This window comes from Pantherophis guttatus, chromosome 2 (assembly GCF_059756535.1).
Source record: "Pantherophis guttatus breed Tessera chromosome 2, ASM5975653v1, whole genome shotgun sequence".
Classification (NCBI taxonomy): domain Eukaryota; kingdom Metazoa; phylum Chordata; class Lepidosauria; order Squamata; family Colubridae; genus Pantherophis; species Pantherophis guttatus.
In genome coordinates, this window is record NC_142064.1 from 253529908 (window position 1) to 253548923 (window position 19016).

The 19016-nt window shown below is 44.1% G+C and overlaps 1 protein-coding gene across 1 annotated transcript; it reads left to right on the plus strand.

Moving 5' to 3' along the window:
- The first annotated feature begins 1144 nt into the window (after nucleotides 1-1144).
- Nucleotides 1145-18730, plus strand: LOC117668068 (C-type lectin domain family 2 member B-like). The gene is made up of 5 exons (XM_034421763.3): nucleotides 1145-1312; nucleotides 3473-3595; nucleotides 6104-6291; nucleotides 15294-15391; nucleotides 17239-18730. Exons 1-5 carry the CDS (start codon nucleotides 1192-1194, stop codon nucleotides 17360-17362), a joined length of 654 nt encoding a protein of 217 aa, XP_034277654.2. The 5' UTR covers nucleotides 1145-1191; the 3' UTR covers nucleotides 17363-18730.
- Nucleotides 18731-19016: the final 286 nt, after the last annotated feature.

Sequence of the window (19016 nt, forward strand, 5' to 3'; positions counted from 1 at the left end):
TGTGAGTACCGTTGCAACTTTGAAAGGTCGTTAAATGAATGGTTGGAAGTCAAGGACATTCCCTTATCCACCTTATGTCAAAAGGCTTGGATTCAATTGAGAATCCGAACTGATCTTCAAAAGCTAAGAAGGATGACAGCCTGTCAGAGAATCTGAAGGCCAGGTTAATTGAACACGTGATGCGACACCCAGAAAAATACGGCATCCTTCACTTAATCCTCCAGGGAAAGATTGAAGGCAAACGAGGTCCAGGCAGAAGAAGAACACCATGGCTTCAAAATCTAAGAGACTGGTTTGGACAAAACTCAGCAGCACTTTTTCATGCGGCTGTTGACAGAAATAGGATTGCCAATACGATTGCCAACGTCTGATGACAGATATGGTGGAAGAAGAAGAAGAAGAAGAAGAAGAGGAAGAGGAAGAGGAAGAGGAAGAGGAAGAAGAAGAAGCTTTCCATATAACAACACCCACAAATACCAATCCTCACACATCACAGGAGAAACCCAACTCCTGAATAACTGACTAGAAATTAGGTTCATATCCCTTTCCCTAGTCATAAATTCAGCAGGAAAAAATCTAAAGCGGACACCCAGGCAGGAACTTATAATTTCAATGAGTCATTTCTTTACTGCGTCAGCCCTCGCCAGACCTCTTCATCCCAACAACTGAGCTTTGGTGAACAGTATCCAAAATAACTCGAGCCAAAAGCGTATTTATGGTATATCCAAAAGCTTCTGTCTGGCAAACCCGTATGGAGAGAGTAAAACAAGAAGTCTTCAGCGACTCTTTAGCCAGGGGCATTTATTTCTTTGGTAGGTCAGAAATGTAATCCTCAATGGGGATCAATTGTGGAATATTTTTCCACGACAGCTCCGTGTGACTCAGGATGCTGTTTCCCTGTAACCTACGCATTCCTTGGGGATGAAGACTTAACTTAACGTGTGTTCCCCTTCTCCCAGCCAAATTAGCAAACACCAAAAGACCAAATTACAGGACCTAAATGAACACCTCTACACTTCCCTTGTACTGACTTAGTGACTTAAACCATGACTCATTGACCATCAATCTCATATTTCCAGCCAATCAGCAAGAGAGGGAGGGGAGGGGGAGAGGGCTTAATTCGTAGTAAAATGAGGAAGTGTGTCTTCTTTGCGGATTGAGCGAGCTGTAGATCGAGCCGATACTACCGGTATGTCTTCTCCTTCAAGGCATTCGGGCAGGACCAGGGAAAGCAACCCCGACTCCTCCTGCGTTTTTATTGCAGAGAGTTCCAGTGCAACGGAGATGCCACCTGCTTCATTACCACGGAAAAGTAAGAACACTTTGTGGTTATGTGCTTTTAATTGCTTATGCGCTGTTATCTCCCATTGTTAAGAAGAGAGAGCCATTTCGGTGTAGTGTTATAACCTGAGACATGAAGCCAGCAGTGTCACTGCCTCTCTCTCGTCCTTAGTGCATCGTTTCGGAGGCAAGAGGAGGTATTATATCCCAGAATTTGGGCAGGGCTGGAGGATGGGGGCCACCTCCCCATTGGGTTGAGACAAAGTCCTCTTCCTGGACCTTGCCAGTTGAACTTTGTTTCATGAGGCAGGGAACCAGGCATTCACAGTCTGCTGCAGGGGACCGCTATAAAATAAACATAATGAAATAATGGAGCAAATGTGACCACAGAGGGAGGAAGTAATTCTAGTAAGTTTTAACAAGTCATTTACATCAAAAGTGCATTAAGTTTCAGAAGGAGAGAGAGAGAGAGGTAAGTCAGCTCTGAAAGTTCAGCAATATAGATTTTAGTATGGATGTGTCTGGGCATGTTCTTTGTTTAGGATGCTGCAAAAAGGAGAAGAAGGAAAATGGATTTGTTCCAGGGACCATAGGTAGGTAGGTAGTGTAGGTAGATAGATAGATAGCAGGGGTGAAATCCACAGGTTCTGGAGAACCGGGAGTGGAAATTTTGAGTAGTTCGGAGAACCGGCAAATACCACCTCTGGCTGGCCCCAGAGTGGGGTGGGATTGGAGATTTTGCAATATCCTTCCCCCAGGAGTGGGGTGGGAATGGGGATTTTGCAGTATCCTTCCCCTGGAGTGGGGTGGGAATGGAGATTTTGCAGTGTCCTTCCCCTGGAGTGGAGTGGGAATGGAGATTTTGCAATATCCTTCCCCTGGAGTGGGGTGGGAATGGAGATTTTGCAGTATCCTTCCCCTGGAGTGGGGTGGGAATGGAGATTTTGCAGTGTCCTTCCCCTGGAGTGGGGTGGGAATGGAGATTTTGCAATATCCTTCCCCTGGAGTGGGGTGGGAATGGAGATTTTGCAGTATCCTTCCCCTGGAGTGGGGTGGGAATGGAGATTTTGCAGTGTCCTTCCCCTGGAGTGGGGTGGGAATGGAGATTTTGCAATATCCTTCCCCCAGGAGTGGGGTGGGAATGGAGATTTTGCAGTGTCCTTCCCCTGGAGTGGGGTGAGAATGGAGATTTTGCAGGATCCTTCCCCTGCCACACCCACCAAGCCACGCCCACAGAACTGGTATTAAAATATTTGGATTTCACCACTGATAGATAGGAAGGAAGGAAGGAAGGAAAACAGAGGGTGGGAGGAAGGGAGAAAGGAAGGACGGACGGACAGACAGTAGCGGGGTCCCTACACCTAGAATTTCGTCAGGCCCATTTTCCCATAAAGAGATGAAGTCAAGATGGTGTGGAAGAATAGATTGAGGAGGTGGAGGGAGGAGTCTCAAACTGCTGTTTGGTGATTGGACATATCATCATGGCAGACTTTAATAAAGGCATTTTGCAGCCATTTTGAGAGTGTGCCCACAACATGGTCTATAAATTCAAGAGGTATCCACCATGAAGGTGAATATTGGTGTCCCAGGATAATTTTGCAGGGTCCAATCTAGGTCAGTCACTGGGACCAGAGGTTTGTCTTCTGAGTTTTTGGACTTGTGCTGGAGCCCATCCTCAGGGAAGTTCCCTCTGACAAGGGAGAAGTTCCCTGAGGATGAGCTTCAGCACGAGTCCGAAGGCTCGGAAAACAAATCCCAGTGACCGACCCAGATTGGATCCTGCAAGAGATATCCACCCCTCAATGAAAGTTATCAGCCCATGTGGGAATCCCTCCAGAGAGAGAGGAGAAGATAATGGGTTCCAGTTCTTTAGGAAAAGATTAAGGGCAAGAACTCCTAAGAAGTTTTATTTTCTTAATGAAAACATTGGACTGTACCTCAGTTTATATTCATCAGACTTAGAATGACATTTTGGTTGATTCAAGAGGAGAACTATTAGGTTTGGAATTCTTTTTTAAAAAAAAGCAAAACAGAAAACAAGAAAACCTTAGCAATTTAGAAATGTGTATAATATTTTATTTGGGGATTTCAGCTCAAGGAAAACCAAGAGTTTCCAGATTTCCTTTCTAGCTTCCTTTGGTGTAACAGATGAATGCCGGTATATCTTGCTTCTCTTCTTTTTGTCATGCAGCACGTTTCAAGACGTTCAAATCAGCTGTTAATAAACACAGAAATGTATTGATTGTATCTGTCATTTCCCACGTCATCATCATCATCATTTTTATCCTCACCGTCTGCCTGGTTTACTATCAGGGTAAGGAATCCAGATCTTAATATTGCTCCCATGAAAAGTTTCTTGGCGTGACTTCATGCAGCCGAATGACGTCTGCAAATAGGTCAGAAATATAGAGTTGGCTTTGCCTCAGATTTTAGTCTACTTTCTCCAGTTCAGAAAACTTCAGTTCCTTTGTTTGGGAAAAAAATCTCTGTGTTCGCTTGAAAGTATCCCTGAGACTTGTTTTCTGAGATTTATCCAGAATAAGATTGCTAGAGGGGGAAAAAATGGCCATTTGGAACTTGTGAGAAGAGCCGAAATAATGATTTAAGGCAGGGGTCTCCAACCTTGGCAACTTTAAGACTTGTGGACTTCAACTCTGAGGAACTCTGGGAGTTGAAGTCCACAAGTCTTAAAGTTGCCAAGGTTGGAGACCCGAGGTTTAAGGGAGTAATTAGGCAAACAGTTTGGGTCTTTTTTGCCAGCTGACTGTAGTAGTAGAGGCAAAAATCAACAAGTAAAATAAACAAACATGCATTTCCTTCCAATAGTGGCAAATATCTGTAGCTCAGGTGTAAGATGAGGGTGAAAGTTCGTTCTCAGAGCTTGTGGGTTGGTTTCCGAATGTTTCATTACCAGGATAGGTAACATCTTCAGTGGCGTTTAGGGAACGTCAGCGTCAGCGTTCTTCTGTTTATAAGGGCTTCAGGTGTGGGTGTGTCAAGTGAGGGTCTTGCGATGAGTCTTGGTGTGAGTCTTCAGTGAGTCTTGTGATGGGACTTCCGCTGAGATTACATCAGGTCAGAGTCATTGGGTGGTGAACTGCTGGTGGAGGGGCTTGCGTGGATTGGTTGAGGATCCGTTTGCTGGATTTGGGATCATGGTGCTTGATGGCCAGCTGGTGTTCGTGGATCCTGGTTTTCATCACGTTGATCTGTCCCTGTCTACACACACACACAAACACAGCCAGCCGAGAGTTAAGAAAGTACTTGGCACGCACACAGGTCATTATCTCAAACTTGGCAACAATATAAGCACCGTCTGCCAAGAGCTTTACTGCAACAGATAACATAAAATTACATACGCATTGCAAATAGTCCAGCAAAACAATATCCCTTCGGCAGCTTCAGACGTTGTTCAAGTGACTAGCCAGAGTTAGTTTTTGTTCGTCACAGAGTTTTACCAGCCACCACCCTCTCTTATATAGTCTCTGGGGTGTGGTCCAGTGACTCAGTTCTAATCCCTAGCATGCCTCCTTAACTGCTGCAACCGTTTATCACGCCTTCGTTGCTGTGCATCCAGGAACGACGGCTCTCCTTCCTCGCTCTCATCCGAGACACCTGGCTCCTGGCTAATCTCCTCTCCCTCGGCCGGCACCTGAGACAGTGCCAGAGGGGAGGGGCCTGGAGAGGGAGGCCTGGCTGACTCCTCTCCCTCATGTTCGGAGCCTTCTTCCTCCGATGAGATAGGCTCAGAGGGCGGGGCCACAACACATGTCAGTTAAAAAACAGGATCCACAAACACAGGCTGGTAGTCTAATGCCATGATCCCAAATCTTTAATCTCTACTCACACTGGCACCAAACAGCACCAGTTTGATTGGAGCAACACAAAAATTATTGGCCAGGCTACAACCCATCATGCTTGTGAGTTTATCAAAGCAGAGGTGGGTTTCAGCAGGTTCTGACCAGTTCTGGAGAACCGGTAGCGGAAATTTTGAGTAGTTTGGAGAACCAGTAGTATAAATTCTGACTGGCCCTGCCCCCATCTATTCTCTGCCTCCCAAGTCCCAGCTGATTGGGAAGAAATGGGGATTTTACAGTATCCTTCCCCTGGAGTGGGGTGGGAATGGAGATTTTATAGTATCCTTCCTCATGCCATGCCATGCCCACAGAACCAGTAGTAAAAAAATTTGAATCCCACCACTGATTCAAATCCAACATGCAATTTGCTACTCCGGTCCGCAATCTCTCTTAATCTGAGGATTAGAGGCAGTGGTGGGATTCAAATAATTTAACAACCGGTTAATGATTTCTTCCAAGAACCAGTTTGCCAAACTGCTCAGAAAGTTAACAACCGGTTCTCCCAAAGTGGTGCAAACTGGCTGAATTCCACCACTGATTATAGGACGGAGGTCATTACAACTGCTAGAGCAGGGGTTCCCAATCCTTGGGCTGTGATCACTATCGGGCCATGGCCAGTTCAAAACCAGGCTGCAGAAGCAGCGGTTGAATGTATGTGCAAAGCTGCACTTGTGTGAGGAGTGTGCAAACGTGCGCAGCTCCACTTGCGCGAATGGAGCTATGCACGGGCTTGCCCACTGCTTGTATGGAGCATCCCATCTCCCAACCCTCACCCCCCACCCCGCCAGTCCGCAAAGCCAGAAAGCTTGGAGACTGCGGTGCTAGAACATGGAGCTTCTTATCCAGACTGGGTTTTCTTTAGAACTCACTAGGAAGTTGTAATTCAGCAGAGGGGGTCCCATCCTACCTACAAGAATGGAACTGGATAAATTAATGTCTATTCTTTCCATTTTTCTCTGTTCTAGGAAGATCAGTGCCATCAAATCACCAAAAGGATGCAATAAATTGTCCACCTGTTACATGTCCACCTGATTGGATTGGACATCAGGGACACTGCTACAAATTTTCAGTAGAGGAAAAGACCTGGAATGAGAGCCAGAACTTCTGTATTTTGCACAATGCTTCCCTGGCCAAAATTACAAAGGAGGAAATGGTGAGTAATGTAATTGGTTTTGGCTACCATAAATTATTTCCTTGAAATAATGTTGTTTCATTGATGGTGCATAGAACTTCTACAACAGGGGTGTCAAACTCAAGGCCTGTGGGGTGCTTAGATCTGGCCCGTGGGGCCCCCCTGGAAACAGCAAAGGACCAGCCCACAGTGCCTCTGCCAGCGAAAGCTGGGCTCACGAGGGCAGCACGTGGCCCTCCCAAGCTCCATTTGTGCTGGCAGAGGGTTGCAGAAGGCCGTCCCAGCCGAAAATGGAGCTTGTGAGCCTGTTTTCATTGGCAGAGCGCTCTGGGCATCACAGGTGCCCCCGACACAAGTGACGTCAAGCTGCCCCCCCTCCCCCAAGGTCAAACACAACCCTGATGCAGCCCTCAATGAAATCGAGTTTGACACCCTTGTGAATCTACAAGATGGAAAAGTTAAGTGACTTCCTGATATCATTAGAATGAAAATAAAAATATCTTCCTTAGGTGCCTTTCTGTCCAAAGGCTTCAGGATCCTTTAAAACCTCCACCTTCCAAAGAATGCCAGTTTCACAAAGCTTGCTTTGTGAAAATTTAAAAAAATCAAGATCACCACTCTAAACTTCATGGAAATAAGTCAATGCCATCTGTTTCTTTCTGATAAGAATTCTCTAATGCTTCACAATGTGAACTCCAGAGGCGGACTATAGAATTATGAAGCCAACAGTAAAAACAGGAGATGTGTAGACGTAGTCATTGTCAAGATTCATTCTGGGAAGATTTTACCTTTTACAAAATGTTTAAAAATTGCTTCAAAAAAAAGGGTTAAGAAGATGTAGGCCTCCCATTTTGCCCTTCCCTACAGGAACATCTAGCTATGTTTTACCGTATTTTCCAGCATATAAGACTACTTTTTAACACATGAAAATCTTCTCAAAAGTCGGGGGTCGTCTTATACGCCGGGTGTCGTTCTCCTGTAACCAGGCAGACCAGCCCAAAAGACTCTGACGAGCCTTAAATGGCTCTGGCGATCGAAGCTCTGACGATCCCAGCTTTGCCTGCTAATCAGGCAACTCAGCTGGGATGCCAGAGCCCAGAGCCCTGTAAAAGAAAAAAAGTTTCCCCCCTCCAGTTTGCTTACCTTAGCTGCTAATCGCAACGCTTGCCTTGCTTCGCTTGCCTGAATCCATTCCATCAGCAAGCCACTCCCTGCCTGCAATCATGCAGGCAGGAGTTGTGGACTTCAACTCCCAGAATTCCTCAGCCAGCAAAACAAAGCTGGCTGAGGAATTCTGGGAGTTGAAGTCTACAAGTCTTAAAGTTGCCAAGGTTGGAGACCCCTGTTCTATTGGGTAAGTTTTTTTCCCCTTTGGGTAAGGTGACCAGATTTTAACATTGGTAAAGAGGGACATTGTGGGTGTGGCTTATTTTGTGGGCGTGGCTAGCTGGTCATGTGACTGGGTGGGCGTGGCTAGCTGGTCATGTGACCGGGTGGCCATGGCTATGTGTATAGGGTAAGGTGAACAGATTTTAACATTGGTAAGAAGGACACCATTGTGGGCGTGACTTATTGTGTGGGCGTGGCTTGGAGGCCATGTGACTGGGTGGGCGTGGCTAGCTGGTCATGTGACCGGGTGGCCATGGCTATGTGTATAGGGACTACTCAGAGGGCTGAAAAGTCATTTCTGACAGGTCCTCACACTTTTGACTGGTCCTCACACTTATGACCATCCTCACATTTATGCCCGTGCAGTATTCTTAACAACCGTCACTCATTTCACAACTGCTTCTCTTCACCATGGTGACAAGATAGGGCAAAAACGTAAAATGTGAGGACAGTCGTAAGTTCGAGGACTGGACAAAAGTGCAAGGATCAATCAAAAATAACTTTTTCAGCCCTCTGAGTAGTCCATATGCACAAAAGGACTAACCAGAGGGCTGAAAAAATCATTTCTGACAGGTCCTCGCACTTTTGACTGGTCCTCACACTTATGACCATCCTCACATTTATGCCCGTGCAGCATTCTTAACAACCATGTCACTCATTTCACAACTGCTTTTCTTCACCATGATGACAAGATAGGGCAAAAATTGAAAATGTGAGGACAGTCGTAAGTTTGAGGACTGGACAAAAGTGCGAGGATCAATCAAAAATAACTTTTTCAGCCCTCTGAGTAGTCCATATGCACAAAAGGACTAACCAGAGGGCTGAAAAAAGTCATTTCTGACAGGTCCTCGCACTTTTGACTGGTCCTCACACTTATGACCATCCTCACATTTATGCCCGTGCAGCATCCTTAACAACCATGTCACTCATTTCACAACTGCTTCTCTTCACCATGGTGATAAGATAGGGCAAAAAACATAAAATGTGAAGACAGTCGTAAGTTCGATGACTGGTCAAAAGTGCGAGGACCAGTCAAAAATAACTTTTTCAGCCCTCTGAGTAGTCCATATGCATAAAAGGATACAGCAATAGAGAGGGATGAAGGAAGGGAAGGGAAATTAGAGTAGGAGTGAGGGTAAGAGGGGGAGGAAGGGAGGAGAAGGAGAAAGGAAGAGGAAATAGGGAGGAGAAGAAGAGGGTGGGGGGAAGAGAAAGTAAGAAGGAAAGAAAAGAGAGAGGTGGTAGGTTTGAGGAGAAAGATTGCTGTACAATAAAAAAGATGAAAGGGAAGAAAGCCAACCCCAAACAAATATAAAGATATTAAGATAAAGAATGAATGGTTAAACTTTAAAGAATAAAAGAGAACAAATATGAATAAATAGCAGTAATTAGAAACACACATACAAACATACAATTTATTTTCTTTGAACAGAGTATTTGGCCGGTTCACAAATTTAAACAGTGTTTAGTCACTTCAATTAAATTTACAATTTCTATATTTCCTTTTTGCCATATTTATTCCTCATCTATTTTTTTAAAAAAACCAATATTACCCTTCATCCTCATCTCTAATCTTAATCAAATTCAATTTTTCCCTTCTATTCTATATTATACCCCTGTTGGAAGAAACATCCTTCTGGGTTCTGCTCCAAGTGGGGAAAACAGACACTGGAAACATGGAGACTGCTTGGAAAGATGGTTTAATGGTGGACAGGATCACATGGCTTGAGTTCCTGAACAGAAAAGGGCAGATACAGAAAATCCTTGGGTTTTTATGCTCTCTCTGGCTCTGCATTTCTTGGGGCCCCAAAAGAGTATCCTGATTGGTTGTCAGACTCCCAGGGGGTGGGGGCCTTGCTGGCTGATGGTCACATGTGCTTCCCAGGTCACATGTGGTGAGTTTCTGCTGCTATTGTGTAGAGGGCTAATCCTATCTTTGGTAATTCCTACTATGGCTCTGCCTGAAGGAGGTAGATCTTTGTTATGTAGAATAGACTGGCCCAAGCCTTAATGGCCCATTGACAAAGGGTGGGGGCAGGAAGATGGGAGCTGCTTCAAAACATGCTTATCCCAGGGAAATATAATATTCTGCCTTTTTCATATTTCCTAAAATATTTCACTCTTCCAGGAGAGGGGTGGGTGCTAACTTCCTACAATCCCTACTCTTTTTTTTTTTCAAAACGTGAGTTTTGAAACAAGTTCTTGGCAAAAGATTAAAATTGATCACATCAGGGAGCCTTAATGGGTGCTTTTAATTTTCTAATGCAAAGGGGAGGCATTGATAGAGGCAACAGAAAAGGATTCCTTCAGTGGCTTCCAAAAGCTTTCAACCATGAAGGTCTAGCAGCCAGGAAAAAATTTCTGGTAAGAATTTTACAGTATCCAATTTTCCATGCCAATTAATTTCAGACTTCAGATATTACTTTCTGTGAGCTTCCAGTCAGGTTTCAAGCAAACACATGTCCCAAAATTTTTCACAGCCATAGTTTTCCTTTAAATTACAGGCTGCCCATTTCATGGGTTGGTTACTGAACCTGTCCTAGCTCTTAGTTTAGTGCATCCAGGATTTGTGAGTCCAAATTGAGGTTAGCCAGTGTACAATATCCATTCCTTTTTTTTTTTTTTTTTTTTGGTGTTACACATAATGAGCCCTGGGATTTCTACTCATGAGACCACCAGTGCAATATATCTTCCTTTACTGGGCAACTGGGCAGCATCATTTGTGAGTCACAGTCAGGGCTTGGGTTTTGGATATCCCTTTTCTGCTATCTCTTCAAGTGAGGGAATTGCCTGAGGGGTATTGCTTCCTTCCCCATGGAATTAGCAGGGAGATAAGACTCCTTGGGCTTTTAGTGCCACAGAGCAAAAATCAATCTAGGAGAAGCTTTGTGTGGAGGTAAGTGAAGGAAATAGTTTCAATCTAATTCTGAATAGTGTGTCTCTCTGTGTGTGCATGTGTATGCAGCTACTTTTACAATACAGACAATACAAACATTTTGGACATATTTCTCCTCTCCACCAGACAGAAATCTAGAGTGTGCATAACTTGCTGTGGCAATCACTCTCAAATACAATTCTTACAATAAACTGATTACAATATAAATGAGACAAGAAAGAAAACCTTACAATGAATTTCCACCCTCCCCCCATAGTCTTTCCAGCTGTCTTCTGGGAATTGAAAAGAATCTTTTGGTCTTTACTTATACATCTCAAAGTCATTTCTTTCATGTCTGCTGGGTGGCATGCTTGGTGGTAGGGCTGGTCAGTCAGGCTTGGGAAGGTCTGCTCCACTCTGGTTGCTGTGCTGACTTTCAGTGGAGGCTGGATTCAAACCCAATTTTTGGTTCAATCAGATGGAAGGTCTCCTCTGGAGGCAGCATCTGGATCCATGTGCTCTGCTTCCACAGGTTGCAGAGTCCTTTGTGCAGGGCTGAAAGACATTAGAACAGGGTCCCCTCCCCCCTTTTGTGGGTAATCTTCCCAGGAAAGGCAATGTAACAGGATTAGAGATGGGGGGGGTGGTAGATAGCTTGCAGGCAGAGTTTGAAAAGAAACAACACAACAGTATTGCAGTTACTAAACAGATAATGCAGTTTCAACAAAATGGAGACACAACAGATAAGAAAAAAACTGGATTCACATGCTTCAGGAAAGAGATGAACAGGTAAACCCATTTAAACACATACAGTAAATGCAAGACTGATTTTTTTCCTTGTAAACAAACTTAAAACGTTTCCTCATAAACTTGAGTTGTTACTTTAAGATACAGAGAGAGGAGGAGAAAAAAAACCAGAAATGAAATGAAATGCTCTCTTTAATCTGTGTTTGTTGGCCAGACAAACACAGGGCAAAGGCTCTTTCTTTCTTTTTTCTCTCTCTCCCATTTTTCATTGTTTCAACCTTTTTTTTTTCCTCCTTTTCTAACAATTTAAAATTCTTGTCTCTAGAGATCAGATACATTTTATAGTTACAATTACCTCGAGGGTGCACAAAGACTTAAGACACACACACATAAAACAAGGAAGACAAAGAGAAGACAACAGAACTCTGAGATTTCACACACACTGATCATTCCCACATAAATCTCAGTTAAATTAGGGAAGGCACAAATCTTAAACATACCACGTGGTTGCATAGAAGACAGAGACAAACAAACAAACAAAACAAACAAACAAAACAAACAAAATCCCCAACATTCCTATTTATATATTTCCCTTTTCTTTTAAGTACCTTTATTTAGCCAAATTTGTCTCCCGGTGTTATCTCTTAGCAAAGCCCATTTTTGACACAATTTTCCTAATTTCCTTTTATCCATGCCCCTCAATATGGGCACCCGCCTGGCGTCCCAGGCCGCGAGCACTTCATCTACTGGGGTCCCCGCCACCCGCGAACTATCGCTACCCATGACCCTTTCCTTTTCTCCGGAAGGATCACTTCGACTTAGCCGGGTGGCACGCTCTCAGTTTTCAGAGGAAAAAGCTCTGGGAAGGACTTCGATTCCCTTGCGAAGTATGGGCCCCTTCCTCCAGGGAATCACCACAACTTTTCGGATCCAAAAAGGGGATCCACGAGGACCTGCTGACCCCTGCAGCCAGGTGTGGGCACCTCCTCTTACACACACACACACGCTCGCCCCGTGTCTGGGCTGGACAAAACCGGGTTTCCCTTTCACAATTTTATTACCCCCCCCTTTTTCACACGCTTGGCTTTCGCTTGACTTCCATTCCTTTTAAACACAAAGTTCCACGTTTGGCAACCCCCCCTTGCTTTCTCTATCCTACCGGTCATGGCTCGGTGGAGCTAGCAGTAGGCAGAGGGGCGGCTAGAGGTCACTCAAAGAGGTGAAATCAGACTGTTTTCCAGGTGGAATCCCACACACACACTTCCTCCTTCCCTAAGAGAAGGTCCTGTGCTCTGGCAAAACCCCCATGCTCTCCAGACTGTTAGTCTTTCTGCGGCTAGGAAATGCACAGAGGAAGCAAGATCCAGCTGTACGTGGGAGAAGGGCCTTCACTCACACACATGCAGGCATACACAAATTTCCCATGCTTTTCCATACTTTAAAATTAAAATTTAGAGGTACTCACCTTCTTTCCAAGCAGCCTTTGAGCTCAAACTCAAAACCCCTTTAAAACCTAGTTCCAAATGGCCAAGGTCCATGAAAACATACCCACAGACTCAATGGGTCTGCTGCTAGCAAGGGAGGCTTACCTGGGCCTAGTCCATTGGTTAGGTTAGCTTGGAGTCCCATCTGGGTCGCCAATTGTTGGAAGAAACATCCTTCTGGGTTCTGCTCCAAGTGGGGAAAACAGACACTGGAAACATGGAGACTGCTTGGAAAGATGGTTTAATGGTGGACAGGATCACATGGCTTGAGTTCCTGAACAGAAAAAGGGCAGATACAGTAAATCCTCGGGTTTTTATGCTCTCTCTGGCTCTGCATTTCTTGGGGCCACGAAAGAGTATCCTGATTGGTTGTCAGACTCCCAGGGGGTGGGGGCCTTGCTGGCTGATGGTCACATGTGCTTCCCAGGTCACATGTGGTGAGTTTCTGCTGCTATTGTGTAGAGGGCTAATCCTATCTTTGGTAATTCCTACTATGGCTCTGCCTGAAGGAGGTAGATCTTTGTTATGTAGAATAGACTGGCCCAAGCCTTAATGGCCCATTGACAAAGGGTGGAGGCAGGAAGATGGGAGCTGCTTCAAAACATGCTTATCCCAGGGAAATATAATATTCTGCCTTTTTCATATTTCCTAAAATATTTCACTCTTCCAGGAGAGGGGTGGGTGCTAACTTCCTACACCCCTTTCCATTGTCATCTATTTTTATATCCATCCTCACATTGTTTAATTATGTAATTATGTAATACAGTTGTTTAATACAAATTCAACATTTTAATATAAATCAATTAGTTATAAAACTATCTTTTTTGTATATTAATCAATATGAACATGAATATTCCAATTATTTCCATGCAATCCAATTTCTTACAAATCAATTAATTATATTTACCAATAATAATAAACCAAATAATTTCCCCCATATATTCCTCTGAACCACAACTTAAACATTTCTGCTTTCAACACAATATACAATTAATAGTATCTCAATTCAATTATTACAATTCCCTAGTTAAATACAGCTTTTTTTTCTTTTGTGTTTTAAAATCTTGAACTCTCCTCCTAAATTTCCCATTGTTTGCAGTTTTTCACCTACCTTTTTTGGGGAGGAAAAATAAAAATAAAAATAAATCTCTCTCTGCCTCATTTTGTCACGTTGCACTAAAGATCCTGGTTTCGGTTTCGTTTCTGCAGTTTAGCTAGGGGAAAAAAAAACTCTTTACACTGATTGCCTGTAGGGCAGCCCTTTGAAGCCCCGGGCAAGAGTTTAAACAGTTTTTTTTTCTTCTAGCCATCAGCTGGGGCTCAAGAGGCAGTGGGACTCAGGAGGCAGAATGAAAAATCGGGACTTTTTTGAAACGCCGCGGGACGCGGGACAAATTGCTAAAAAGCGGGACTGTCCCGCCAAAAGCGGGACGTCTGGTCACCTTACCTTTGGGAGCTTTAAAAAAAATAGTTAATTGGGGTTTTTTTTAGTTGTTCTTTTTTAGACCTAGCCATTTAAAGTTTAGGAAGTTTTAAATTTAGTTTTCATATAAAAATAAAAATAAAATAATATTTGTGCAGCTTTCTGAGATTTAGTGTGTTTCTGTAGTATTTCACTCTAACTACACAAACACACAAAATCTCACAAAGCTGTATGTGGAATTTTGTGTGTGTAAAGTGTGAAAGTTGATTTTTTGGGCTTTTTGTGGCTGTGTTAAAAGTAGGAAAAGCGGGTCCAGCTAGATGATCATTGAAGGGCCCTCTTTGTTCATAGTATTGTAGAAGAGAAATTGTGCTTGCAAATGTATCCAGTTGAAATAAAAGGCAGACACATTCCTTCTTTGATGTAGAACCAGTGAGGAGAGGCCCCTCAGTTGTCAGAGATAAGCATTTACACTTTGAAGGTCAGAGAGACGGAGATGACCATATTATTGTTTCAACTAGAAGATAATTTGAATCTATGCTTCAGTGATTTCTAAAAAGAATTATAATTGTTTTGCAAAGATAGTAACAAACTCAGTAATTAAGGTATGTCATTTTGTGTAATTAGTCTGTAGTGATAAGAAATGCTGACTTCACAGAATCCTTTGACTGACCATGTATAAAAGACTGAGATCTTCGTTTCATGCTTTTGTTCAGACTTTTTGGTAATGATACCGGTCTGATCCTTTATTGCAATAAATAAATAAATAAACTGATTCTGTCTGCCCTGAAGGTATGTTTCTTTAATTCCTTCTTCCATAACAGTGTGACGTTCCTGCTTGTTGCAGGGGCCATTTTGGGTCTAGCACAGCTGCTTTTACATTGTGGATGAGCCAGTTGATGTTTTTTAATTTTTATTTGGTGTGCGTTGGAAGAGGGGCAGTCTTATACGGCGAGTATAGCCCAAACCCTATATTTTAACAGGAAAAGTCGGGGGTCGTCTTATACGCCCAGTCGTCTTATACGCCGGAAAATACGGTATTAAGATTAGATTACTGTTCAAAAGATATGCAAGGTTCTAACATGCATAACTTTTGCTTTTAAAGGATTTTGTGACGATGCTCACAAGAAACCAGGTCTTTTGGATCGGACTCAAGGGAGAACCAGATCAACCCTGGAAGTGGCTAGATGGAGAACATTCAACGTGAGTCTTCCTCTTTTCCTTCCAATTGGCAAGAGTGGAAAGTAAAATGCCTCGGTTGAGGCTGTGTGCAGCTCAGGACTGATCTTAGAAAGACCCTTCTGGCTTCCAGCATTCAGGAGCTGCCGTCTAAAAAGATTTGGCCCTACTAATGTAACTCAGAAATGCATTACGGGTAATCCTCGACTTACAGCCATTCATTTAGTGACCGTTCAAACTTACATCAGAAGTGAAATAATTGACTTATCGGCCCTTGCAAATACAGCCATCATAGCTGCCCCATGATCAAACTTTGTATTGCCATGTATTTATTCGTTATTTTTATTTATTTACCAATTTATTTATTTGGAAAATTGATATGGCTGCCCAACTCATAGTGACACTGGGCTGCTTAGAGACGTAAAACCCCTAAACAAATACAAAACCCAATAAACCCCCAACACAAAGCGACAGCAATCAAACCAACCAGTTGATGGGCTCCATATCACCCTGGAGTCCCCAGGTCTCCTGGCAAAACCGTTAACAGATGTTGCAGCATCCTGGGGTCACGTGATCACTGTTTGCGACCTTCCCGGCAGGTTTCCAACAAGCCAAGTTGATGCAGGAATCCGGATTCCACCACGTGATTTACTTAACAACCGCAGTGATCCGCTTGTGGCAAAAAAGGTCATAAAATCAGGAGCAACGCGCTTAACAATTGCCTTGCTTAGCAATGGAAATTCTAGTCACAATTGTGGTTGTAAGTTGAGGACTACCTGTGTAAATACCATGTTCAGAATTCCACTTAGAGTCCAGAATGCTGAGCTCATTGGAATAACAGAGTTGGAAGGGACCTTGGAGGTCTTCTAGTCCAACCCCTTGCTCAAGCAGGAGACTCTATAATATTTCAGACAAATGGTGGTCCAGTCTCTTCTTAAAAACCTCCAGTGTTGGATCATTTACAACTTCTGGAGGGAAGTTGTTCCATTGATTAATCATTCTAACTGTCAGGAAATTTCGCCTTAGTTCTAGGTTGCTTCTCTTCTTAATTAATTTCCACCCATTGCTTCTTTGTCCTGCCCTCAGGTGCATTGGAGAATAGCTTGACTCCATCTTCTTTGTGGCAGCCTCTGAGATATTGGAAGAATTCTATCATGTCACTCCTAGTCCTTCTTTTCATTAAATTAGACATATCCAGTTCTCACAACCGTTCTTCATATGTTTTAGCCTCCAGTCCCCTAATCATCTAAAACACAGATATACTGTACAATTAACACTTCCCAATAGATGAATTCATGAATTCTCATATTTGTGAATGCAAGGCTCAGCTAGATAAGTAGTCCCCACACTGTGGGTCACAGGCCAGTACTGGCCCATGGCCAAATCGCCACTGGGCCAAGTGAGTAGGTGGCCAGGACACGTACATCTATGTGCGTGCTCGGGAACACTAATATGAGTGTTGTCAGCAGTTGCAGCCCGACTTGGGGCAACAACAAGGCAATGACGCTCGCATGAAGGGGGCCACAAGTGCCTGCAACGAGGCTTTTATTGTGGGTGCTTGTGGCCCCACTTGTGTGAGCGTCATTGCAGGTGGTCATGGCTCCACTCATGCAAGCCTCTTTATGGGTGCTTGCTGCCCCACTTGTGCGACTGTTGCTGCAAATGTTGTGGGTGCATACGTACACACGTACACATCCATCTGCCTCTCCCACAAAATCATCCCCTTTCCCTCCCCTTAACCCTCTCTGGGCCCCCAACCTGGAAAGGTAGGGGAACTCTCAGCTACATGAACTGTAAACTCGGGACCCCTTTGGTGCTTCCATGTGGGAAATACTCCCCACTGCCTAATTTCCGCTTTTACTGTATTACAGGTTGAAAGTCATGGGAAACGGAGGGGACTGTGCGTTTTTGAACGATGATGCCACAGCCAGCTCTGGGAGATGCAGCACTGAACACCGCTACATTTGCAAAAAAAATGATCCTAAGAGATCCTGAAAGAGAATCCTATCTCCCCTCCCCCCCCCAGAGTTCACTGGTATTCTATAGACGCTGAACATTCCTGATTGCTAATAGGATGTTTTGGTCCTTCTGGATGACTTCCTGTACTGTATAGTGACCATGCGGAAAAAGCACCGGTGTTGTTTCGAGGAGTTTATGACCTACTTTGATTTCTCTTTCATATTAAGAAAAGTCTAGAAGTTCAGAGCTCATTCTGAGCTAGCCTGCTTGTTTTTCACTCTTGCAGGCTGAACAAAGGAGAAGAGACAAGGGGGAGAGATCTTCAGTTAAATTTCAGAACTGAGAAAGTCTGACTTTTTACTTCCTTCTGGACTCGTGTGCCAGCCAATTAAGATCAGGTCTTGCTGTCTCCTGATCATAGCAGGGCCATGAAGTCATAGTGCCAAGTTTGGGTCAAAACTTTAGAGTCGTGTTGCTTGTGGAGAGCTTCTAAACAGAACCTAGCATTAGTTAGCTGTTACTCTTGATGATCGATGAGGTGACTCATCTTGAAGAGAATGAGGCAGTCTCAGAGACTGCTTTACTGCTGCTGCTTATCTGTTGCTTTGCCTTTCAGTTTTTACCAGTAATCTCGCCCTCTGTTTTGCAACAAGAGGCCAGCATTGACTGCAGGGGCATTAGAAGAGAGAAAGAAGGAGTGGGGAGAGAGAAGGGAGGGGAAGCTGAGCCTAGAAGACAGAAAATTGAAGTTGGAGACACTTCTGCTTATGGTAGTAATAAGAAGGAATCAGGAAAAGTAAGATTACTGAGAGCAGGGGTGAAATTCAGCAGGTTCTGGAGAACTGGTAGCGGAAATTTTGAGTAGTTAGGAGAACCGGCAAATACCACCTCTGGCTGGCCCCAGAGTGGGGTGGGAATGGAGATTTTGCAATATCCTTCCCCCTGGAGTGGGGAGGGAATGGGGATTTTGCAGTATCCTTCCCCTGGAGTGGGGTGGGAATGGAGATTTTGCAGTATCCTTCCCCTGCCACGCCCACCAAGCCACACCCACCAAACCGCTTCTCAATCATTGAAGAAGCTTCTTCAGAGCTGAAGAAGCTTCTTGGATGACAAGCGAAACATCTTCCAAGATAACCAGACAGACCACTTGCCTCTTGAAAAAAAAGCACCTTTGGGACAATTGATCAAGTGGAGAAGAAAAAACCAAGTTGAGCTGTTAATATACTAATAAGGGAGTGAAGCCGAGGTACGAAGGCTTCACTCAGGTCCGCCATTACAGCAGGAAAAATAGTTAAATTTCATTGGTTGAGCCATCTGACAGCTCCCTATAAAAGGGTGAGCTGTCAGACAGGCAAGTTGCTGGGTTGTACCAATCTACTGAATAAAGAACTATTAGTTCAAGAATCAGCGTCCTGCCTCTTCTATCTGTCACCAATCTAACATGAGCCATATCTGGATCCTCCAACAGCCTTTCCCCTAAACATCCCCAGAGAGGCTCGTAGCAGAGAAACAGCCAGCATAAGAATGGCTATTGGGACCTCAAACCCAGTGGTGGGTTGCTCCTCATTCGGCCCGGTTCGGGCGAGCCGGTTGTGGTGATGATGTAACATCAGCGAACCGGTTCTCTATGACTGTGAGCTGGGCCCTCCCCCATGTTATACCTACCTTTATTTGTCGTTTTTTAGCCCAG

What these genes read in the sequence shown, in the direction of transcription:
- LOC117668068 (XM_034421763.3), top strand. Translation starts at nt 1,192, where the DNA reads ATGTCTTCTCCTTCAAGGCATTCGGGCAGGACCAGGGAAAGCAACCCC. An exon ending in TGCTTCATTACCACGGAAAA is followed by an intron (nt 1,313 to 3,472) that starts GTAAGAACACTT and finishes TTTGTCATGCAG; the next exon opens with CACGTTTCAAGACGTTCAAA. An exon ending in CTAGATGGAGAACATTCAAC is followed by an intron (nt 15,392 to 17,238) that starts GTGAGTCTTCCT and finishes ACTGTATTACAG; the next exon opens with GTTGAAAGTCATGGGAAACG.